Here is a 26018-nt window from a genome sequence, read left to right as displayed (position 1 = left end):
GGGACTTTGATTAGATTTTTTAATGCAGAACATTACACATTAGATGAACTTCATTAATTTTTTTGTGCATGCCTGCAAGCATTCTGATGAGTCAATAGTTGCTCGGAGAAAAGGCACTAGTGTAAATAACCAGAAGAAGCGTTGCCATTGTGTATATGAATGTTTCTTTTCTCTCATTCATTTTTAGTTTTTAAATAAAACTGTTTTATTTTTTTTTAAAAGAAAGGATTTTTTTATTCGCCATATTTCTGGAGTTTTTACGTCCAAACAACTGCATATGCGCGGTGATTTTTAAAACTCGCGGAGTTTATGTAAACAATTTAAATCATATTATGATTAAAATTCCATGCAACTGGCTAAGTTTTTAGATAGATCGGAAGTAGACTAAGTATCTAAATGAAAATTTCGGAAGAAAAATAAACATGCTATTATTGAATTGAAAGCGCGTTTCGAGGACAAAAGAGGTAGGATGATAAATGAAAAAAATCTGATGTGTACACTACATGACTTCCTTGTACGGAATATTATTTTTCTTGCATTTTATTTAAACTTATGAGATTGAGTTAAACCTACTTCACCGACAGCGCATAAACGACAATAGAATAAATGCATTCTTTAAAATTCACTTTGTTTACCATAGCGACACTCTGGCGCTAGGTTTACTTAACAGTATTATATTTCATTCATATTATAACTCAGAATTCACAAAATGTATATCATTTAAAGAAATATCTAATCATTGCCACATGTTCTATTCAAATACTATAATAAAGCTAGAACTATATATAAAAGAAATTAAGCAAACAAAACAAAACAGAAACAGTTTTTCACAGACGATTGAGAATTTCTCATTTAATTAATTCAGTTCTCACTTCGCGAGAAGGCAAAAATACATAAAAACTCAAAATATCTATATTAAAAATTACGAAGTAAATCTCAAACGCTTATTTCCTCGAAAAAATTCCAGAAAGAATTAAGCATGATTTAATTGGCAATAATAAATGAATGCGTTATCTTTGTTGTTGCGAAGCTAAGTTTCTCTAGATTGGCAACAAATCCACTAGTCTCCTGTTTCAAATGTAAACATCAATGGCCGCCATTAAAAACAGGCTTAGCGGCAATTAAACACCTTTAAAATTGCTGATAATTCTAAAAATATTGCACACAGATTTACTAAAGGCATAAAATCCTTAACCGGAAGATAAGAACAACATAATTCAATCATTTTTAAAGCAAAAAATGCACAATTTACAAACATATAAGAGTAAAGAAACTGAGATCACTGAGCCGGGTAATAGAGTGAATATATATATATATATACGTTTGGTGCGGCCGATTGCAACCAAAATACGAGGTTCACATCTACATGTTATAGCAGTCCTATATACAAAATTTCAACGTTCTGAGGTTACTCGTTTTTGAGTTATGCGAGATACGTACGTACATACGTTCGTACAGACGCCACGAAAAATTCTCTTCAGAATTAATTTTAAAGCAGTTTTATAATTCTTTTGAAGGAAACGAGTGTTTTATTCTGTCCTTACGTACAGATATGACTCAAAAACATCGTTAAATTGCATTCGATAGCGGTCAAAATGGATATTTTCGTTGAAATATGCTGCCTGAAACTTTTCGCGATTACAATACTTCCTTTTTACTTCGTACAAGGAAGTAAAAATGTCAATCATTATTGTTACACATACGTATTTTTATGCTCTTTAAGGAGCGGTAGAGAAATATAATTTGTCATTGGAATAAAAAATAAGATAGCTACAAAACTACAGTCAAAAGGGAAGACAACAAAAAATCTCGTAAGTTTAATGTAGTACATTTATTTAATGCCGATAGTTCTGGAAAATGTACATCTCCAATTCTACGTCTTAGACGTTGCATTGGTAATCATGCTGAAGCACCTTCCTTGGCTCTTTAAATTATGTTTTCGCCTTTCATTTCTTTTTTAAGAAACGTTTGGATATAGGAATATTGTAGCAAAGTTTCTAATTGTGTTCTGAATCATTATTTGTATTTCTGGTGTTTGAGAATTTATAGACTAGATTTTTGTTTCGTTGTAAAACATTTAGTTACCTTCCATCATATTATATAAACACGGAATTAATCAATTACATGACTTTTAAATTATCAATTCTGTAAGATTTTGCCGGAGTTGCAGTGAAAGGTCTTTAATTACGGTGTGTTTAAACAGCTAATTTACGGTCTGTTTAATCGCTAAAAACAATTATATTTCAAATTATAAATATAAAAATATATTCTTGATTCATTCCTTTCGTTTCTGCGTTTTTTCTACATAATAATCTCTCCCATTCGTTTGTTGCATAATAATAAATGGGGGAAATTACATGACAACATCGCTCGCTCAGGTTATGTGTCAATTTGACGAGGAAACCTGTCGCCAAAAGAATCTGATGAAATTGCTAAGCTGCTTGCATAACATTTGATAGATATACACAGAACTCCAGATTTAAATTTATTTATCCCAATAGGATGGTTTATATTACGTATAATGAATATAAATGATAATTTTTATAAATGCTTTTTCTATTTTCTTAAAAAAAGAAGACGTTAAAAATCCATAAATTAAGCATTTTATTTCAGAATAGTTGATTGTTTACTACTTAACAATGGATTTTCTGTTTTTTATTCATTATTTAATTATTTCTATTGAAAGAATAATTTAGTTTTCAATGATCGAGCTGAAACGACTTGCCTGAAGGTCTTTCTTGACACACCCAAAAATGTAAAAGTCACAAGGTGAATGACCAGGACAGGATAATTTCGTGTTCATTTACGTCCTCAAGCCATTCAAATCATTTAAGTCTTTGTTTTCCCAGTTCATCACTATTGTCGTGATACATGCGTCGCCATGCACTTCCGTAATCTGACAAAACACTTTAGCTGGTTGAAAGCCTTTGACATCGAAGAACTGTCTAGTCTGGATGAGTATGGATGGGTTGTGTATGCAGATCTTTCAGCAGCTGTTCCCGCAAATACAAATATAATTGCCACATGATTTCTACTATACGTAAGAAAGGAAGTATGCTATGATAATCATATTCATTTCATCTCACTGTATTCCAGTCGCGCCTAATAATATTATAAAAATGTGGAATTTTTTACAATACCAGTTTTATAAAGTTAATTATTTTAAAAAGCGTCAATTTTTATAAATATCAAATTACCTTAACATATAGTAAGTACATTACATTTAGTAAAACCGCTTTGAGATTCTTTTCAAAAGACTTGCTGATTGTGTCCATTTAACTGTCAAGCTAATCTATGAGTTGCTAAGAAAGCTATAGATGGGGAATATCTGTAAAATAAAGTTTCAATTTTAGATGTTCATCAACATTCGGGAGTGATGCCAGTATTACAGAGTATATGTGAATGCGTTAGTTGATCGTCTTTAGTATTTCTGCATTAGAAAGCGTGCTTGATGCCATCACATATCTTAAACCATTGTCTCTGATTAAACTTCGTAATTAATCAAAGATCTTACTCAGTTCTTAAAACGATTTCATACGTTAATTTTACATTAAAGCTGAAAATAACAATTAAAATATAATCTGACCACTAATTAAATATTTAATTCAAATAATTTGTTTAAATATCTGTTGCGAAATTTTCATTCTTCCCTGTTGTTGCTCAGAGCTGAAAACGTGTACAGTTCGACGCTATATAGTCCTTCGGTAGAAGCAAAGAAAGATGCCTTTCCTAATGGTTTTATTCCGAATGTGCTTCGTACCTAGTTGTCGAAGTGGCCAATAGCCGTGATTCGCACTAAGGCGACGCAATGGTGGGACGTATGGAATCCTGCCATAGAAAATAGCTGTTGAAGACTAGAATGGGAATAAAAACCTAGCAAAATCTCCCGAATAGCATTTACAAATATAAAGTATGAAGTATCTGAATGATTTTATATGAAGCACCGTATGCAATTATTGCAGCTAAGTACTTGCCGACATACCAATCAAATTAAACACCTGTTAACCATCTTCATCATATGTTTTTTCCTCTCATGTCATAGGTTGATATATCGTGATCATCGGTTTTGTTAAGCTCAAGGAAAACACTAATTAGAATTTACGTTTTACTTACAGGGAGTAAGCTCCTTTGGTAGGCAGCCAAGTTTTACAATACGTTGCTCTCATCATCACCCCAAAATAAATCACAAATTTGGTTTTTCAATGATTACTCCTTTATAAAAATGTAAACCTAGGTAAAAATGCTTATATCAAATTTGAATGTTTTTATTGATTTTTATTTACATTTCAGCAAATTCTTGTGTCATATATTTAAAATTCAAAGAAATATTTTTCCAGGTATTCTTCAGTTTCTCATACTTACACTTCGTAAAGCATATAGTTACTTTTTACATTAATAGGCATACCATTAATAATATTACTCAATAAAACACCTATTACATGCTGATGTACAAATCAAATTACTCTCTTAAGAATAATTTAATTTAAAATGCTAGGAAACAGAAACTAGCTTCTTTTCACTATGATGCCGTCGCTATAATTTTAGTAGGATGTGACTTAACCATGAATCTGGTGAATTCATGGAAAAAATCTTGATTTCTGTCTATTTGTACATATGCCTATTGCAAAATTATCGATGTGTCTTTTCCTATTTATTATATATATATACATATATATGTGTGTGTGTGTGCAAAGTTTGAGTAAATCGGAAAACGTAATCCTGATTATTCTGTCTAGGGAAACGGTGTAGTGAAGTAACTAAAGTAGTAAAACGGTAATAACAGTTAAGCATTGTGAACCAATTAAATCCTAATTATGAACTTAAGATTAAAATTAAAATTAAAAGTACGTCTAAGCAACAGTGAAAAATGAACATATGAAACTTATATAAGAGACAAATGTTAAAATAAATATTAATCTTTTCTGCTAACCGTTTCAAAAAGAACTTGTCAAGGGGTAAGCGTTTGAAACTTTAAACTGGTCGATTAATGAGTTTCGAATACATGTTTCGTTCATCTGGACTGTTTGAGACTTAAAATCGTTTGTTAAACAAATTATCATTTGGAAATGTAAGAATTTATGGAACTTATCCTATATGCATTCGTACTCTCAGAAAGCATACAAACGAAAAGAGAAAATTAATAATAAAAAGCAATTGAATACTGATAGCGAATACTGAATAATAGTTATTCAAAATGAACAACATATAATAAACAATATTGAAAAAGAAAGTAATATGCAAATAAAACTCCGCAATCGTAAGGAACTAATCTAAAGAGTGATTTAATAACAAACTAAAGTCTTTAAAACAAGTAATAAGAGGGCTGTATGGAGTACCTAAAGCGTATCGTTTTAGTGATATTTTTTTCAATTCATTAAAAAGTAAAACATTTTAAAATCTTTTTGGGAGGACTTGATAAAAACTATAAAAATTAAAAAGAACCTGAAAGAACCTAGGAGCAGTCTCCCAGACTATCAGACTCCCGTACATAGTATATATATCTGTTAGTTCTGGGGCATAATAGTATGAAAAATAATACATTTTAGAATATTCACTGTGACGTATTTACTGAATGCTACTATTTTAAAGGAAAAAATAAAACTAATGCTTAATATATAAAGAATGTTGCTGGTGAAGTTAAGCTATACAGAAAATAACTGAATACCGTTTCTAAAGCTTAGAATTAAAATGCGAATGAACCTCTACACTGGGTTTTATTGGTGGGTAAAAGGTAATTCAGCATCAGTTTGTGGTATCGTCTGCTACGAAGTGTAAATTTACACAGACACGTAAGAAGGGTTTAAAGTCCCTTTTATTAAACTTTAACAGCTGCGCCCACTTGACGCTCACAAACTACGCCGACCCGGCGGTTTAACAGAAACAGAATGTAAAACTGAAAAATAATGACTGGATGAATAAATAGCTAGATCACTACTCACGAGGCTCTGAGATCTTAACTAACCTAACCGCGTTCTAAAATACAGCTGAGATTCAGCGAGCTTACTAATTAAGCAGTTGAAGGATTCAGCAAACTGCCGAGATAGGCACACAGGCCAAAACGCGCGATTCTTAAATTTCTACCTAGCAACCTTCACGTTCGCGATTCAAGAAACACACCTACAATCTCGTTTCCTTCCTATTTAAACTCAACTTACTTCTGCTAAATTTGAATACACTACTCGCTCTACTGCAATTTACATACTCTAGCATTGGCAATTCTAGGGGAAAGTAAAGGCTTGACAGGAAAGATAGCTTAAAATAAATGTTATTTAAAATAATTATAAACCCTACAAGTTGTCTAATTTTATGTAATTTATGTTTTTTCTAGTTGAGATCCTATCAGAGCTCTTACTTGCCTTACAGAAACACAAAGGAACTCGCGGTGAGATAAAAGAACTTGTTACTTTTCTTATATGACAAAGTTTTTATTACAGTCTCAAAGACTTCTTTTCATTAATTTCATTAGAAACACATAGTTTGAAATAACCAAAACAAATGCATCTTGATAAGGAACGTACTTCTATTCTTAAAGTGGCGCAAGTAATTTTCCTGAAGGTGAGCTCGCATAAAGAAATAATAAGTTGTGAATTTTTTTTATTCCCTAGACGTAGTCGTAGTCTATTTATTGCTTAATCCATCAAACACTGTTTCTTCCAAAGTTTTCTACTAACACATGAACTTGAAGGACGTTATAATGAAACTTTCTGACTGAACATTTTCGATATCAAATTCCTCAGCAAAAGATAAAAAGCTCTGACACACGTATACCTCGAAGTCAAACGCTAGTGTTAAATATTAAAAGTAAAGAAAAATATCGTGTTAGTACGAGTAAATACAAATTTTCATATTAATGATCACAAAATAAAAGCGCAATGGTTAAAAAAATTGGACAGATTATTCTACATTCTTTTTATCAATACAGATAGAAATTGTAACATCTAAGATACAAATTGAACCTTTTAACGTGCCATTTTAAAGTTTTGAATTATAATATATTGCAAGCAAAGAACGAAATTTTCTTTGCAAATCAAAGAATGTTAATTTCGAAATTAGATTTAATACCATATTATCATTCTTATTACACCTTATATGGCACTGAAACAATATGGAAGCTACACTTTATATGGCACTGAAGCTACATTAGCATATGTTGTTTGTATTAAAAAAATGGTGTTGCCAGTAAAGTCATTTTTTATTTTTTAGTTTGACTTTCGTTTTGGTTTCTTAAAGAATAAATTGAAAGCAGAATTAATAGTTGGCAAAATTTAGAGAATTGAACTTCAGTCAGTTTTGGATGTGCTGTAATTAGCATAGAGATGTATAAAATCACGGACATATGAAATGTCTATAGTTTTCATAATAAAATTTATGTAATGCTACAAAAATATTCATAATAAAGTTCCTCAAGAAAAATTGAGGTTTTATTACGTAACGTTTACAATTTTTATGCTTTACCAGATAGAGTTTATTAACAAAAGATCACAGCATACTTTCTAATATACTGTTGCGTGCGTACGGGTACGATATGAAATGATTGCACAAGTCCGATGAAAAATGAAAAAAAATTTATTATTATCACAACAAAAATGCTTAAACTTTCTCAAATTATCATGCAGTATTACAATATCTCACAGTAGTTATCTTTTAACTACTCAAATGTCCAATAGAACGTAATTCATAACAGAACGCTAATCCGCGAATTCGCTACAATCGACAAGAGCAGTTTTCTAAACAACAACAAACTAAACAACTACTACAAACTGAGATGTTTTCCTCCTTTTATAAGATTTTAAAATCACGCGCTAGAATTTTCCAGTACTTTGTCGAAATCAAAAAGAGATATTTATTTATTTATTGCACGCGCTCTTGTATTTTCAATTTTCCGGCTTAGCTTTCTTTTAATATTCATCACGCGCTGCACTGCGCGAGAAATAAAACCATTTAATTTATAATTAAACTAACATTAGCTTTTTAAATACCAAATTCGTAACACTGCCCCCTTCCCAAGGACTGCACATCCCGGGCAGTACAATCCCTGGACAGGAAGCTAAACTTACAACTGTGGCATAAATGCAAGTGAGGCATAAACATTACATTACAATATCAAACAACATGAACAATAAATGCAATAACTAACTTAAACAAATCAAATGCTATAAAATACTAAATACAAAACAAATACTAAATACGAATCAAATACTAAATACAAAACAAATACTAAATACAAATCAAATACTAAATGCAAATCAAATACTAAATACAAATCAAATCAAATACACATTTAAAGACATAAAGGACCATGGTCTTACACTATCTACAATTATTTACATTACGTACTATGGCCATAGTAATGAGCTAACCTGTCGTAATGAACGACTTTAGGTTTAGAGTTCGAAGACTTACGGATCCGAACCACGACGTCATTCAGCCTGTTTAGGACCGTGTACGGACCCTCCCAAGGTGACTGTAATTTCGGACAAAGTCCTTTTCGTTGAATCGGGTTCCACAACCTCACCTTGTCTCCTTTGTTGGATCTATGTCCAGTAGCTCTCGTGTTGTATCTGGTCTTCACTTTCGCCGTCGCCAAGTTCACTCGCTTTCGTGCGAAACGGGGCATCACTTCAAAACGGGCCTGGACATCTTGGATGTGTTCCTCAGGCGATGAAGGCGCATCCGTACGGCGATCAAACAGGCGGTCACAAGGCAGACGAAGGTCTCGACCGAAGAGCATCTGGGCTGGAGAAGAGCTGGTAGTCTTGCGTTTCTTTTCGACCATAGTATGATTTCGGCAGCTTTCCGAGCTGGATCTTTCGGACAAGGCGTCGGCATTTCCAGGCGAGGATCCTTTCTGAGGATGGATAGTCATGCCATCAGATGCTGAAAGCAATTTGTTGTTTTTCAAGTCTAAGGAAAAATTGTATTTCCTTAAAAAGTCCAATCCGAGTATGCATGGATCTGTGATATCCGCCAAATATGCCGTGTGATGGTAGGCGGCACTTCCAAACGTGATGCTTACGTTTAACTTCCCAGTTATGTCGATCTTATGACCAGACGCAGTCTGAAGGGTAACACAGGATGACGTCCAAATAAGTTTATCTTTAAACTGTTCAGCGAAATCTTTCCTAATGATGGTAACATTAGCTCCTGTGTCAATGATCATATTGCAAGGAACTTCATCGATATTTCCATTAATAGACAGTCCGTTACTGTTGCCACTCACTGTATAAATTTTAAGCGCTTTAAAACAAGGTTTTTCATTATCTGGCAACCTCCGTTCCTCGATATGGTCACTAATTTGTTTACTGCGTCGTTGCTGGGAAATGGTCTTATTTTCCGTACCACGGGGTGTTTTGCAGTTTCTTCGTATGTGGCCTTCAACTCCGCAGTTCCAGCACTTTAGAACTAGTTTCTTTTCACTTCTGTTCCGTCTCAAGCCACTGACTTGTCTGGTAAAATCATCTGCTTTATATTCCGTACCCTGGGACGTTCTGCAATTCCGTCTTAGGTGACCTTCACTACCACATCTCCAACACCTTAGAGCCACTTTCTTCTCGCTCCTACTCCGTATCAAAGCGTCGACTTGTCTGGCTAAATCATCTAAACGAGCCATCAGTTGATCCACTGGCTCATGGACTCGCACATCTCTAACTGGGTGTCGATCTCTACTAGTTGCTTGCTGGGCTGCCTCGAACTTCATGGCGTACAACAGAGCGCTTTTTATGTCTTTTACATCTGCCATTCGAAGAGCTTTCTGTATTTCAGAATCCCGGATGCCGTCGATGAAATATTGCAGCGACAGGATTTCTCTTGTTTCTGTCGGGCACTCCGAAAAGGCGTGATGTGACAGCCTTTCAACATCCGTGGCGAGCTCCTGAAGTGTTTCGGTGGGCTTCTGCTGACGGGATTTTAATTGGAGCCTGCTGTAGTCTTTTAAACATTTCTCGCCGAAGCGCAGCTCCAAGGCGCCGGACAGAGCTTCGAAATCTAGCCTTTGAATTTCGGGAAGCGTCTGCAGGATATCCGCTGCGTCTGCTCTCAGAGAAGCGGCGAGATGACAGGCCTTAGCTTGGGAGTCCCATCCATTCGCATCCGCAACGATAGAAAACTGGGTCTTATATACTTGCCAGGATGTCTTCCCATCATATGTGGATAGCTTCAGAGATGGACGAGCAGGCATCGGTAAGAATTTAAAATCATCACTCTTGCTCCCTGCCGTCGCTACGAATTTTTTTAAAGTTTCCATTTCTTTGGGAACTGCAGAAACTCTTTCTTCAATTTGTTGTTGGACGGCCGAAACTCTTCCTTCGACTCGTTGCTCCACAGCCGACACTCTATCTTCTATTTCATCTTTGACAGAAGAAACCTTTTCTTCAATTTGCCCGACTTTATTTTCGACAGCTCCTATTCTGTCTTCCATAGCCTCAAATTTACTTTCTATTACGCAGGTTATTTCTCTTTTCATTTCGTCTTGACCTGCTTCAATCTTTTCTTGTACAGCTTTTATTTCTTCTTCAAAAGTTTCTTGACCAGCTTCCAACTTTTCGTGAACGGCTTCCATTTCCTTTTTAACGGATTCTTCCATCTTTTCCTGACCAGATTTCATATCATCTTTCCTTTCTTCTTTAAATGCAGCAAAGGCTGATATCAACTGTCTTAACTGCTTTTCCATCGCTCTTGTGATTGGCATTCAAACCCCACTCCTGACACCAAAAATTGTTGCGTGCGTACGGGTTCGTTATGAAATGATTGCACATGTCCGATGAAAAATGAACAAAAATTTATTATTATCACAACAAAAATGCTTAAATTTTCTCAAATTATCATGCAGTATTACAATATCTCACAGTAGTTACCTTTTAACTACTCAAATGTCCAATAGAACGTAATTCAAAACAGCTAAAGAACACTAATCCGCGAAATCGCTACAATCGACAAGAGCAGTTTTCTAAACAACAACAAACTAAACAACTACTACAAACTGAGATGTTTTCCTCCTTTTATAAGATTTTAAAATCACGCGCTAGAATTTTCCAGTACTTTCTCGAAATAAAAAAGAGATATTTATTTATTTAATGCACGCGCTCTTGTATTTTCAATTTTCCGGCTTAGCTTTCTTTTAATATTCGTCACCCGCTGCACTGCGCGAGAAATAAAACCATTTAATTTATAATTGAACTAACATTAGCTTTTTAAATACCAAATTCGTAACAATACACTGGTTGTGGCAGCCATCTTTATTCTGAGTTCTCTGAATATGGGCTAATAGAAAGTGAACTAACAGAAAAGCAGAAACAGCATTTCTGGGGAAGGAATCATTGATATATTCCACAGTACATCTTAGGCACTCGATGTCACTGGCAATGCCTAAGATCCACAGTACATTGATACAGCTTAAGCATTGCTAGTGACATCGGATATCTTTGTATTTCCCTGATTTCAGATATTCCCATAATATAAAGTCACAAGATTTCAGGTCTTGAGATCTGTGAGATCCTTTTATTGAAAATGGTCGTTTATAATGCCATTATATCTAAAATTGAAATTAAAAAGAAAACAACATGGGATGATGTTTAATCCTGCAGGAATGCCACAAAATTGAGAGTTTTCTTTTCATTTAGAAGTAATGTGCTTGTTTAGTTCATTATAAAAAATCATATACAGGCTAAATGTGTAACGGTAAGGATGCTTTTGTGGACGGCGTTCTAAGGAAAGGGATCCATATACTCATTACACAAAGAAATTTAGAAATTAATAGTTAATGGGAACTGCATATTTTACATAAGTTTCATTCAAATTAAAAAATCAAACAAGGAAATACAAGTTAAAAATTCAAGAAAGCGTTTATGCAATCATATATCATTTCTCTTCGGAACATGATATACCTCAGTTGCGATAGCTGAATGTTTTATGCACGACTGAGTTAGTCTCTAAGCTTAGTTTCTTCTTCGGACATAAACATGAGTAACTCAAAGGAGATTATGACTCAGAATAACTCTAAGTAATTGAGCGTCGACAGAGCGGAGTCACAGAAGATTAAAAAAGAAACTAATTTGTCTCTATAGCTGATTTTAATGTTTAAAGAGCATTAGGAGTTAATAGTGTATTCAAGAATATCACATGTTTCATTAAATAGATGAACGTGGACATTTACTGTCTTATATTTTCAAGGATTTTGTTTCGATAAAATGTTATGTTTAAAAGAAATTCAATTATTTTACATTCTTTTAAAGAAAATACTCTGCCAGTGCTTTCTTTGTTTCATTCGACTAGTCATTTTATACTCAGCAATACTGCAATATTCTAAAATGGTTTGAGTTAATTAGAAGCATACTTCTATTCTCTTCTTGTTCTTCGTTCTATGTAATACGTTGAACAGAATGAAAAACCTCTATGGCTGCAAAGCTTTGCACATTTGCCACAATACCATCTATTTTGTGATCATCTTGCTTGACTCCATTTATGCTTTAATTTGAAATATTTGTAATTATTTCCCCTTTTATGGATGGTTTAAAAGAAAAGTCAAAAAATTATTTTCTTGCACTTCTTTTCCAGTGTAGAGACGGCCAAACTTGGGATGCACACGATTGCACTTGTGTACTTTTCATGAATCAACTTTTTAATCTATGAATATCAACACAACAGTTTTTGGTTTCCAATTATTTTCATTCACTGATGAAATCCTAGAATTTTTCTTAACTAATTCCATAAATGTTCTGTTCAGTTTGTGATAACTGTCATGCTCATATGTATAAAGGGTGATTATAGTTAAAGTTCCACTTTCAAATAGCTCCAATAAAAAGAACTACGGATCAAAATTACCTGAAATTTGACCTCAATATTACATGCAGCAATGTGAATTTGTCTGACAAAAAATATAGTTCAAACTTTTATTAATAGATGATGCTGTACTTATCTTAATATGTTAAAGAAAAGCGTAAGATGCGCATCACATATCAGATTTAATATAAACAATGAATATAGACAATTCCCTTTATGCTGCCTCTGAGAATCTTGTCATGACTCTGTCAACGAAGGATCGGACTCTGCTAAAGAAGCTTTATTGTAAGCACAGTGACTATACTTCAGTTGCTCTACAGAAGTTCGGGACGTCCGATGTCCGGCCATGAGTTGGCGAAGATAATTCGTAAATTCGAAGACATGGATTCATTTGATATGCCATCTGGCAGACGAAGGAAAGCAATTACTTCAACGTCAGTGAAGATGTGGCTACAGAATTGCAAGAATAGACTAGAAGCGGTGTAGGAATGTATGCGAAAGGGGAATTGCTCGATCTTTAGACATGCACAATTCGTCTAAAGATTCGTAAAATTTTACGATTCGTAAAATTTTATCAATTATCCTGCAATACTATCCATTCAAATTTAAGCATATTCAAGAGTTCCTCTTGTAGAGACATTAGGTTATTTTAGGAGACGTATAAAATGAGCAGTGCCCTCGCCGGGAATAGAACCACGGACCTCTCGAATACGCGCTGAGCGTGCTGACCACTACACCACGAAGTCATGCTAAGAAGGCGGGAGAAATACCTTATATACTCTCAATTTTAAAGGGCGACGGGAGATTTGGGACCCAATCGCCAAATCCTGGCGGTAGAGAAGCGTCATCCACAACCTTTCTTAGTTCGGAAGAATTTTGTGGACAGACGAAGCCCATTTCCATCTCAAAGGTTCTGTCCACATTCAAAATTGGCAGAACATTGAAGGCATTTTATCAGGGCGCATCTTAATATTCAGAATTCTTTCACAGTTGAAGCACAGTTCTCCGTTTTTGTAAAATTTCTTCACGCTTAGAGCCCTTTCCTTCACTGATTGAGTGATACAGAGTAAAGGGGACTGTATATATTCTGGATATTTTCAAGTCTAATATGTGATGCTCATGCCCCGTCGATTAGTTGACATATTATGACAAGTACAGTATTATCTATGGATACAATTTTAAAGTATTTATTTTATTTGATTAGAAAAATTTCCATTGCTTCATGTATAATTAGGTCAAATTTCAGGTCATTCTGTGCAGTAATTCTTTTATTACAGCCTTTTGAAAGGTGGAACTTTAATTATAATCCTGTACATATAGCCTATTTCTTCAAACGCAGTCTTATTTTTAATCTTTGCCTTTTTTTCTATTTTTGTATGTCTTACTTCTCCCGAGCAAAGTAGCGAACCCTTTAGAAACATTTAAAGCAGAAAATTATCAGTAATAATTACAAGTCGCGATTATTCAGATTTAATAGTGAGATTTAAGTTAATTTTGCTGGATGAAAGAGCCCCTCAGTTTGCAATTTTTCACAGATTTTTCTGAACCATCTGTACAAACATGCCATTAATTTTTAAAAAGTTCGGATAATCGAGCCTCTATTCCATTTCAAGCATGTTGACTCTGTTGGAAAATTCACAAACAATTGTTCATTAAAATTAACCCAAACTGCCTTATAAAATAAGTGCACCAGGAAGATAAATTTTCATAAACGTTTTGAATAAATTCACTGACTTCCTGAAAAACGTGATTCCTAATAATCCAGACGAAACAAAAATGAGGCAGCATCATCGGCTTTGTTGAAACTGATACTTCGTGGTTTAAAATTATAATGGGAAAATGTACTAATGTCTCTATAGTGATATGAGAGTTATCAAAATTCATTAGGCCATGACCATTGAAATGTTCCAAGAGAAGGCGATGAAAACCAAGAACAACAAATTAAATATTAACATGAAATTTTTAAAGATGACCACTTGAATACATTTAAATGTGTTGAAAAGGTAATGTAATGTCATGAGTTCATAATTCTAGTCTGAATCAAATAAATTCACGGCTTCATGCAGCATCTGGCATGTTATTCGAAAGAAATGTTTTGTTTTTTCAAATGAAAACTGAAAATCTGTATAAATGAAAATTTTATAATTCCTATTTTAAACGGTGTCTTTTATCTAAAGCTTCGGAAAAATTCATTTTTTACAGAATGTAACACGATGCTTATAATGTTACAGAACGCTTTTCTATTATCAGTGAACATTCGAAAATTAGTTAGTAAGGGTAAGTGAAGAATTCCCTGTAGTAACTGTTCGCAAATTTAAAAAAAATTGTCCTAATTACTACACATATTGCTAATAATCTACCCATTTCGCTAAATCGCCGTTTTATGTTTTCCTTAATATCCAAATTAAACCAGTATAAAACTGATTTTCGTTTATTTATTAATTAAATCTTAAAACACAGCATTTGAAACTGAAAAGAAATATTTCATTTAAACTAAAGATCAAAATTCTAAATTCAAATAACATTTTAAGACTCAAATTATTAAGAATTTTCTATAGTTATATATAAGGTGAAACCTAATACTATTAAAGTGTTATTATTGTATCGTTTATAATGCTCAAAATAAATTCCAAAAATAGAAACAAAGAAAAACATTCCATTTACAGTGTTTAGAATGTCATTCTGAAAGTAAATTTAAAAGCAATATTCGAAATTTTCACATCCATTATGAGCAATATAAAAATATTTTCTGTTATTAAAAGCACAGTCTCGACCTGTATCAATGCTTATGTAATTAAAAAAAGTTTCTTTACTGAATCCTTAACTGAAGAAAACACGAGTAATAGGCAATTTATTTTTCAAAGTTTGAATTTTGTTGATAGTATATGTTGAATTTATTCTTCAAATTTTACATCTATCTAATAATTATCTAATTTTTAGGTCTCAGGCTCTGTCCCGGCCATGCTCGTGCCTCTCATCATTAATACCACTACCACGATCAGAATCACTGCCTCAATCAGTGCCGTAAGTGCTGAATCCAGCCAAACTTTGCTAAGATGTCGTTTCTTCTTCGCTTCCATGATCTGATCGGTGGTATCCACGTCCCCATTGACGACGGTATTGACAAGCTCAACCGGAAATATACACTGCTCATCTTCCTCTTCCTAGCACTGCCCATCTTCACCAAACAGTACATCGGTGATCCTATTGAATGTTTTACTCCCACCTATTTCAGCGAAAGCCAAGCGCGATATGTCAACAGTTATTGTTGGACTACGTCCACTTATTACTTAGTGACAGACGGAACTGTGGATGATATAGGTGAACCTGCTGAGAACACATTTGATCCTAAAACTTTGCCAGATGAAATAGACTACAGCGCCGGCATCGGAGAAGAAGGAGCTATCACTGCCGAAAAACTTCGCCGCGTAAGGGTCACCTACTACCAATGGTCACCTCTCATCCTCTTGGTGCAGGGATGTTGTTTCCATCTGCCGTTCGTTCTTTGGGGGGCCTGCGCTCACAACGCCGGGGTCAAGATCCGCAGGCTGTTAAAGAGAGCCTCAGACATTGCCAGTCTACCACCCGGTTGCCAACAGAGAGAGGCTCTCTTGGCTGAATTCGTGGACCAGTTCCATACAATGGTCAACGGTAACGTTGGTTGCTGCGCCGATCCATCTTGCCGGATCCCGATCACGTGCCGTTGTGGCACTGGCCCCAGTCGCTACCTGTGCCTCTTGTACCTACTGGTGAAGAGCCTTTATGTCCTGAATGTTTTCCTGCAATTTCTGCTTTTGACTGCATTTATGGGAAGGGGCTACTTCAAACACGGCGTAGAACTTCTGCGAAGGTGAGTGACTACAAATTTGATTTAGATGTATAAATATATGCTTACTAAACTTTGAAATGCATCTTCAAAAAAAGAAGTGCATTAATAGTGATTATTTAATAGTAGGCATTGTCAACAAAGTAGATTGAAATAAGTAATCATAAAAAGGGCAAATTGCCATCTATACCGTAGCTTATAATTTTTAGGCTAATGCATAGTTAAATTCATATTCCTATTTACTAAACGGAGTTTTTTAATTAAGTGATTACGAATTTCAAATATTGATTTTTAAAATATTAGTTTAAGTGTAAAATCTGAATGGAGTTCTATAGATTGTAATTACACGACATATAATTACCATGAATTAAGAGAATCATTTTAACTTATTGCGGAATTTTATGAACAGAATGATACTTCTTTCTTTTACTAAAGAAAAAAAAAACGCGTTATTAGAATAAGCCTACATCCCTTAAGATCCAAAAGTGTAAAATATTAAGAGTAAGAGTAAGCATTAGCATAGAATGTTAGAGTAGAAGAAGTAGCGAAGAGATTTTGAATTTAGGCTTCCAATTATTGAACTGTGTTGCATTTAAAGTAAGTGGATTTCAAGTATAGCCGAAGGTAGGAATTTTGCCGAGGTCCTACGTTTTGCTGTTCGTGCTTCCTTAAACTCTAAAAATTCTGCGCCCCAAATTTTGCTGCTCAGTATCTCCGATAAATTTAAAAATATTATTATCTCTTAATTTTCTTACTCGGTGCTTCTCTAAATTATAAAATTTTGTCACGGCTTAATCCTATCCACCGGTATGACCTGGCTGTGACGGTGATCCTGATTTTAGGCAGAAAGAAAGAAATTTAAATTTTTCTTTATTTCTGTTAATGCGGAATTGTATATTCTAACAGAATGTCAAGAAAATTAAAAAATATCTCATTCATCACCTTTCTTCACGAGAAGGGTAAGGAATTAATTATTTAGTAGTATTTGTTAGCGAAGATTTAAGAATATAGAGTAGCTTTAGGAACTAATTATTAGCAGTGTTTCATATATTTTTTTAGGGAAGTACGTATGAGATAGAGTTAGGAACAGGTTTATTGGGTTTTTGAAATGGTGCAAATTTTTGTGAAGCTTATCACCTATATGTATCATAAATCACTTGAATCAGACGCACACTGCACGAAAAAAAAGGGGGGATAGTTCTGTCTTTCCCTTTCTACTGGGCCGATTGACGAAATTCAACTTGCGTTTTTCATGTCTCGAAAGCGCGACTTAGGGTATGTAGTAGATTTATATATAGAATTGTTCTGATATAGAAATTTTGACACAAAATCGGACTTTTCTGAAATAATACAAATTTTTCAATTCTTTCACTCAAAATACCAAGTTTTGTAAAAATCGCACGAGTAGTTTTTTTAAAAAATAGCTCTCAAAATTTTAGCTCCTCAATGTTAATTGAGTTTAGTATATATTTATTAATCTCTATTTTTTATTAAACTAATTTGATTCTTTCTATCTTATTTCGAAATTCAGGTTCATTCCAAATAAAATTCACTCATTTTTTATGATTTATTTTTAAAAATTGTATTTTTAAACAGTTTTTATAAATTTTTCAAAAAACATTTTAAATTATAATCTGTAAAATGTTTACCATCATCTTACAGTAGACGTATTTCTAAGGAGACCTGCAAAATTTGCAGTTTTTTATTCAAAATTTCCGAAGATATACTTGAATTTATATATTGGCGTTTTGAAATTTTGCATATTTGTTGAAAGGGATAAAGCATCAAATGTGGTTTAGACATTTTGCTAAAATTATTTGAAGACAGGAACGATGGGACTTTTTCCCCTCTCATGAACAATGTAAAAAGTTAGGGACAAGGTGTTTTTCTTTTTTTCCGCTCCGGCATAAGGGCAGGGAAAGGAAAATTGGTTGCCATATATTAAGAAGTTCGCCAAGTGAATGTTTCTTGGCGCAAACTGAAATAATTGTGCTAAGATAAATTTTTTAATTTCTCCGTAAATTATGCACCAAATTTTACAAAATTTAATATCTAGGCATAATTTGAGTCATAGATTCGAAATATGGGAAAAATGTGTATGTTATTTATGAAAAAGTCAGATTTTGTGTTAAACAAAACCTATGTTAGAACAATGCTATATATAAATCTAATATGCATCCTAAGTCGAGCTTTTGAGACATGAAAAACGCAATTTGAATTTTGTCAATCGGCCCAGTAAAACGGAAGATAAAGAACTGTCCTTTTTTTTTTCGCAATGTACATTATATGCGTTCATATAATACCCGGTCTTTGCACCCAAAATGTTAATATAAAGTTTCAGGTGTATGTATTGCCCGAGTCAATTAGTTCCTGAATGTGGTAATTTATTTTTCAAAGGAAAACTCTTAAATGGTGAACAAATTCAGGGAGTGAAAGTATCGGTACTCAAAAGCTTTAACCAGCAAATTGAAAGTTCCTAAGTATATATGTTACGGTGAAACACCGAAATCTGTAGAATGTCGACTTTCACCGGTGAAAGTCAACATTCACATAGTCGCTTGGTGTATGTCCAAAATATTTTCCAAATACTCTTATTTCTGACTTACACCGGTAAATGTCGACATTCACCATGTACTAATGGTGAATGTTGAACATATAAGAATATTATATTTTCTTCTCCGTAATTTAGTCGCGAAAAAACGCACTTGAGACTTTAAATAAGAACTTAAGAACGTAAGAACTTAAAACAGACAGTACATTCAAAATAAGAAAGGAAAATAATAGAAGTTAAAAACTTACTATATTATGTGATTCAAATCTTATTTATTGCAACAACTTAAATTATTATGACACTTTGAATTCCACAGGAGGTCCTTGCTTTGACAACTGCATTTATTTGTGAAACACTTCTTTTGTGTTATATCTAAAATTTTTGTTTTTAATTAATACTTTTAACTTTTAACTTGGATTCATGGTGCCGGAAAAATCCACAAAAAAAAAAAAAAAAAAAAAAAAAAAAAAAAAATCAAATATCAAATAATTCACATTCAAAATCTAATTCATAATATTCATATATCATATCGACATTATTATAAACATTCGTATAGTAAATCTATCAATCAATCGTATATCATATCTATCAATCAATCGTATAGTGGTAGTACAATTTACCTTTTAAGGTTTGCGTTGTGAGTAACCTATGCAAAAAGAAATATCAATAACTCCAAATTCAATTAAATTCCATGTTTCTTAAAAGCCTCCCGGCTCAAACAAATGGAGGGACATGACAGACCACAGAAACTACACTAAATTAAACAAATGAAACATAAAATACATATCAAACACATTTATTAATTTCTAGAATATTGAAACGTATGATAACTAGGTAAACTGATCAGTCCCCTACAAATTAACCTTAAGAGGTAAATTAACATATATATCATTTTAAATCTTATACTCATGTCAGGTGTACTAATTTTTATTAACATTACATAACTCACAATTTAGGCGGTTGTACCGCACGTATATTAATATAGTATCATTACTCGGTTACAATTTAAATACAAAATACAGAAAAAAAATCACTCACAGGGTGAAGTTCATACACTAAACTCCTATGCCATCATCGACTGATTAATATGGAGTGCTGATAGTTCAACAGATCGTCCTACTCATTTCGTTGACCATTCGAAGAGATCGAGAATGCCATCATCGACGGATTAATACGGAGTTTTAGATAGTTCAACAGGTAGTCCAACTGCTTTTAAATCAGGAACGCTAACGCCTTCAACAAATCAAGACCCAAGGAAGGCACAGGAATCAGGACGCCTCTCTTAAATTAAGGAGCAGTCTTTATCAGGAACGTTAACGCTTCAACAAAATCAAGACTCGAGGAAGACACAGGTATCAGGATGCTTCTCTTAAATTAGGGAGCAGTCTTTATCAGGAACGCTAACGTTACAACAAAATCTGTATTAAGGTAACCTCGAGAATGTCAAATTAAAGTTCTTGGGAAAATATAACGAAGCAGCAGCAAAGCTATATTTTGCATAAGCACTTAGTCTCAACTCGAGGAAAATTCTCATCAACTGAAAGCCGACAGAAATTCAAGACCGTCGCCCGATTGTTCACGGCATTCGTGAGAGCAAGACCCGCAAGGGGTCAAGCCCCAGCCACTCGTTTTCTTTTTACTCTTAGCTTGAAAGAATCAGGAAACAGAATGATCTCTAGCCTGGTGCAAGCACCCAGGAAAACTCGGTTTCTCCGCCTCTGTGAGTTCATAGGCTTTCAAAAAAATCATAAAATTAAATCTTACCAATCCCGGAATTTTATGTTATTTAAATTGAGATAATGACACACCCATGACGAATCAAACACCAGAAAATCTGACAATGAAATCCATAAAACATCTGCACTCATAACGTGAGAAAAAGAAATAGACCCCCCCAACTAACAAGCGAAACTATCTTTTACGAGCATCCAATTATCTAACTTAGTACACCTCCCACTGTCTTGAAGTAAGAAAACTGCAAACTTTAACAAAGCGACAGGAAAGCGATTTCCGTTTCATACGCCAAGAGTTAAAAGGGCGACACACGACTCCCAACTGCCTCCACTGTTGGTAAAAGCCATAAACCAGATGGCTCCCGCAACCGTTTCCCGCCTTAGTTACAGTTCCTACTCAAGAATAACAAGTTAAATAAAACCTTAAGAGCTTAAGAATACTTTTTTTCATATTAAAATACACATGAATACAAACAAAAATATTAGAATAATAATAACTTAAAACACATATTAATAATTGAAATTCGCGACGTAACATTTCCCCCACGCACCAAAGAAAAAAAATTTTGAGCCCCCCAAATTTTTTTTTTCAAAACAAAACAAACAGCATTTCAAAATAGAACCAAGTTAAGTGCCATACAAATAATCCATTCAAAACTAGTTGTCACGGAGAGCAGTGATAAAAAAAAATTAAAATTTTACTTACAAAGCATTAAGTTTAACAAATGAAATTCAAAATCTAAATGAAGCTCATATAACCAATTAAATAGTAACAGGAGTGAAGTGTCAAAAAAATCCATTTGCAAAAACAAATTAATAGAAGTACACAAACAAAAAAAAATCACTATTGAGGGGGAAAAAATTACACTTTAACAATTCAGTCAACCAACAGTGACAAAAAAATCCTAAATGAGTTAAACAGTGAACTGAACCAGAAGTTGAAACAAAGGGAGAATACCCCTAGGAACGGAAAAAAGAAACTTGACGAAAAAAACAATTAAGCCAAAAGAATCTAGTGCGCATCTAGAAGCAAAATGGAAAAGAAAAATTAGATAAACTTACTTGAAACAAGGCAATTAAAATTTCGGACCAGCCAAAAAATCCTTAAAAAACAAAACACTATTGAGTCAAGAACTCGAAACCGAAACTAAAAGAAATTCACACAAATGCAGACAACTCCTAGACCAAACCAGTTGTAAAATACTGAGGAAAAACCGTTAACTATCTTTCAAGAAAACAGAACTAACTCTTCAAAAAAAAAAAAAAAAAAAAAAAAAATCAAATTCATAAACAATTCCAGATCAACCCCCAAAAAAATTAAATTCTGAAAATAGCCAAAATGAATCCAACAAAAACAGAACTGAAGCAGGTTGCACACAGAATTTACCCGTAAACAAGAAGGTGTCCAACAAAAGGGTTTGCCACAATTTTTAAAGAAAACAATGCTGCCCCAAGGTTTTCAAACGCCTAGATCCTGGAGAGTAATTAAAGAAGATGAAGAGTATGCATTGCACTCTACGTAGCAGTCGTAAGCATGACAAAATCACATCAAAACTACAAAACAGCAGGCACAAAACTGCAAAAGCCAACAAGAGGGAAGTGTTTATACAGAAAAAAATCTCAACTCAAAATCTCAAAATTCAAATCTCACAAAACTCAATTCTATACTTTTCCTTAAACCACTTCAAAACAAAACTCCTTGAAATACACTAAGCCTCTAGAGCAATCACAAATTTTTTCAGTAACCACACAGTATAACCAAAAAACCAGAAAAGAAAAAGTCAACCAACTTGAAAACAGAAACTCATTACAAAACTCAGTGGAGTTAATTACTCTTAAAATCCTAAAATCCAATCAAAATTCTTCTCAAAGTCTCCACAACACTAAACTCACATAAGTAATTTCTAATACCACAAAATCAAGTTTAACTTCTCAAACAAATTTTCACTTCCACTAGTATCAAAGTTTAAATTTCCAAAATACATTTCACATCCACTTTTAAAGATACTGAAACACTGCAACAAGTTTAACCAAAAAAAATTTTAATTCAAAATCAAAACAATAAGCTATTAAGCTCAAAAATTAACAAACCAAAAACAAAATCACTGTTAAAACAAATGTCACACCCACTCACTAGGAAACTCACTAGAATCTACCATTAAAACACTTGAAAAAAAGACAACAGTAAGAGTAAAGAGCAAAAATAATATCTTTTAACTACATTTCCAAAATTTCAAACAAAACCAGCTCTACCTCTCCAAAAGAAATCTTTGTTTTTTCAAAATTCACAACTCAAAATTGCTGTAAAACGCAAAACTCACTATTCTACTGTTTTCAGACATTTCTCAGACAGCAATAAATGTTCCCAGAATTTACAAACAAGGTAGAAATTTATTACTCAAGATCACAAAAGCTAAACAAGAAACTTCACTCCCGCTGAAAACCAACTTCCAAAAAAAAAAAAAAAAAAAAAAAAAAAAAAAATTCAATCAATCCCTAAGTAAACTATCACTGGTCCCGCGCAACTTTACAAATCTAACCAAATTAACTTTAAGAAACAAACATTTCAGATCTTTCCAAAAATAAATTCAAAAATCACTTTTAACTCAATTCTATTAGGCACAAATTCCATAAAATCTATTAACACGCTTCAAGAAGTTAAAAAAAAAAAAATACTATTTCTCGAACACAAAAATACTGCTCTGACATTAAATCAATTAATTAAAATTAGAAATCTACAAAGCAATTATTTAAAATGCAATAGCAAAATCAACTCATTAACACAAATACTATTCTCACCAAAACTTTAAACTAAATGATAAATGGATCAAATATCTAGGTGAGCGCAAAAATATTTTTCATCATTTATAATCAAAAAATGTAATATGCATACACATAAAAACAAAATAGAAATCAAATATAAAATGATACTCAAATAATATGCTAGTGGTTTGCCAGTCGCGAGGTCACGGCACCAATGTTATATCTAAAATTTTTGTTTTTAATTAATACTTTTAACTTTTAACTTGGATTCATCGTGCCGGATAAATCCACAAAAAAACAAACATCAAATATCAAATAATTCACATTCAAAACCTAATTCATAATATTCATATATCATATCGACATTCTTATAAACATTCGTATAGTAAATCTATCAATCAATCGTATATCATATCTATCAATCAATCATATAGTGGTAGTACAATTTAACTTTTAAGGTTTGCGTTGTGAGTAACCTATGCAAACAGAAATATCAATAACTCCAAATTCAATTAAATTCCATGTTTCTTAAAAGCCTTCCGGCTCAAACAAATGGAGGGACATGATAGACTACAGAAACTACACTAAATTAAACAAATGAAACATAAAATACATATCAAACACATTTATTAATTTCTAGAACATTGAAACATATGATAACTAGGTAAACTGATCAGTCCCCTACAAATTAACCTTAAGAGGTAAATTAACATATATATCATTTTAAATCTTATACTCATGTTAAGTGTACTAATTTTTTTAACATTACATAATTCACAATTTAGGCGGTTGTACCACACGTATATTAATATAGTATCAATACTCGGTTACAATTTAAATACAAAATACAGAAAAAAAAATTCACTCACAGGGTGAAGTTCATACACTAAACACCTATGCCATCATCGACTGATTAATATGGAGTGCTGATAGTTCAACAGATCGTCTTACTCATTTCGTTGACCATTCGAAGAGATCGGGAATGCCATCATCGACGGATTAATACGGAGTTTTAGATAGTTCAACAGCTAGTCCAACTGCTTTTAAATCAGGAACGCTAACCCCTTCAACAAATCAAGACCCAAGGAAGGCACAGGAATCAGGACGCCTCTCTTAAATTAGGGAGCAGTCTTTATCAGGAACGTTAACGCTTCAACAAAATCAAGACTCGAGGAAGACACAGGTATCAGGATGCTTCTCTTAAATTAGGGAGCAGTCTTTATCAGGAACGCTAACGCTACAACAAAATCTGTATTAAGGTAACCTCGAGAATGTCAAATTAAAGTTCTTGGGAAAATATAACGAAGCAGCAGCAAAGCTATATTTTGCATAAGCACTTAGTCTCAACTCGAGGAAAATTCTCATCAGCTGAAAGCCGACAGAAATTCAAGAACGCCGCTCGCTGGTTCACGGCATTCGCGAGAGCAAGACCCGCAAGCGGGTCAAGCCCCCGCCATTCGTTTTCTTCTTACTCTTAGTTTGAAAGAATCAGGAAACAGAATGATCTCTAGCCTGGTGCAAGCACCCAGGAAAACTCGTTTTCTCCGCCTCTGTGAGTTCATAGGCTTTCAAAAAAATCATAAAATTAAATCTTACCAATCCCGGAATTTTATGTTATCTAAATTGAGAAAATGACACACCCATGTCGAATCAAACACCAGAAAATCTGACAATGAAATCCGAAAGACATCTGCACTCATAACGTGAGAAAAAGAAATAGACTTGCCCCAACTAACAAGCGAAACTATCTTTTACGAGCATCCAATTATCTAACTTAGTACACCTCCCACTGTCTTGAAGTAAGAAAACTGCAAACTTTAACAAAGCGACAGGAAAGCGATTTCCGTTTCATACGCCAAGAGTTAAAAGGGCGCACACGACTCCCAACTGCCTCCATTGTTGGTAAAGGCCATAAACCAGGTGGCTCCCGCAACCGTTTCCCGCCCCGCCTTAGTTACAATTCCTACTCAAGAATAGCAAGTTAAATAAAACCTTAAGAGCTTAAGAATACTTTTTTTTCATATTAAAATACACATGAATACACACAAAAATATTAGAATAATAACTTAAAACACATATTAATAATTGAAATTCGTGACATAACATTTGCAATGACAGCGTGTACATATACTCCTCTCTTTTCGACCTACACCAGAGCAGATCAGTGATTGTCGACATACACCGGTGAGGGTCCGAATGTACAAGAATGGAATGCAATATTCGATCTTTCACAGACGTATTTGGTGAATGTTGACATTCTCCGGTGAAAGTCGACATTCTCCAATCTCGGTCTTTCACGGTAACATTATATACACTCACGTTTGTGAAAATTGCAACACCAAGAAGGAATCGTCATAATTGAATGCAA

The 26018-nt window shown here is 33.6% G+C and overlaps 1 protein-coding gene across 1 annotated transcript in view; it reads left to right on the top strand.

Moving 5' to 3' along the window:
- Positions 1 to 26018, top strand: part of LOC118199167 (innexin unc-9-like) — a 312877-nt gene that overhangs the window by 29039 nt on the left and 257820 nt on the right. Inside the window, exon 2 of the mRNA XM_085821916.1 lies at positions 15718 to 16627. Within this exon, the coding sequence (XP_085678042.1) occupies positions 15834 to 16627 (794 nt within the window). The 5' untranslated portion in view covers positions 15718 to 15833. The remainder of the gene's footprint in view (positions 1 to 15717; positions 16628 to 26018) is intronic.

The sequence above is a fragment of the Stegodyphus dumicola genome, chromosome 8, assembly GCF_044657685.1.
Source record: "Stegodyphus dumicola isolate Sdum_Otavi_A_Nest chromosome 8, ASM4465768v1".
NCBI lineage: Eukaryota > Metazoa > Arthropoda > Arachnida > Araneae > Eresidae > Stegodyphus > Stegodyphus dumicola.
Note: the sequence above shows the minus strand (reverse complement) of the source record. Positions and strands in the feature narration are given on the sequence as shown.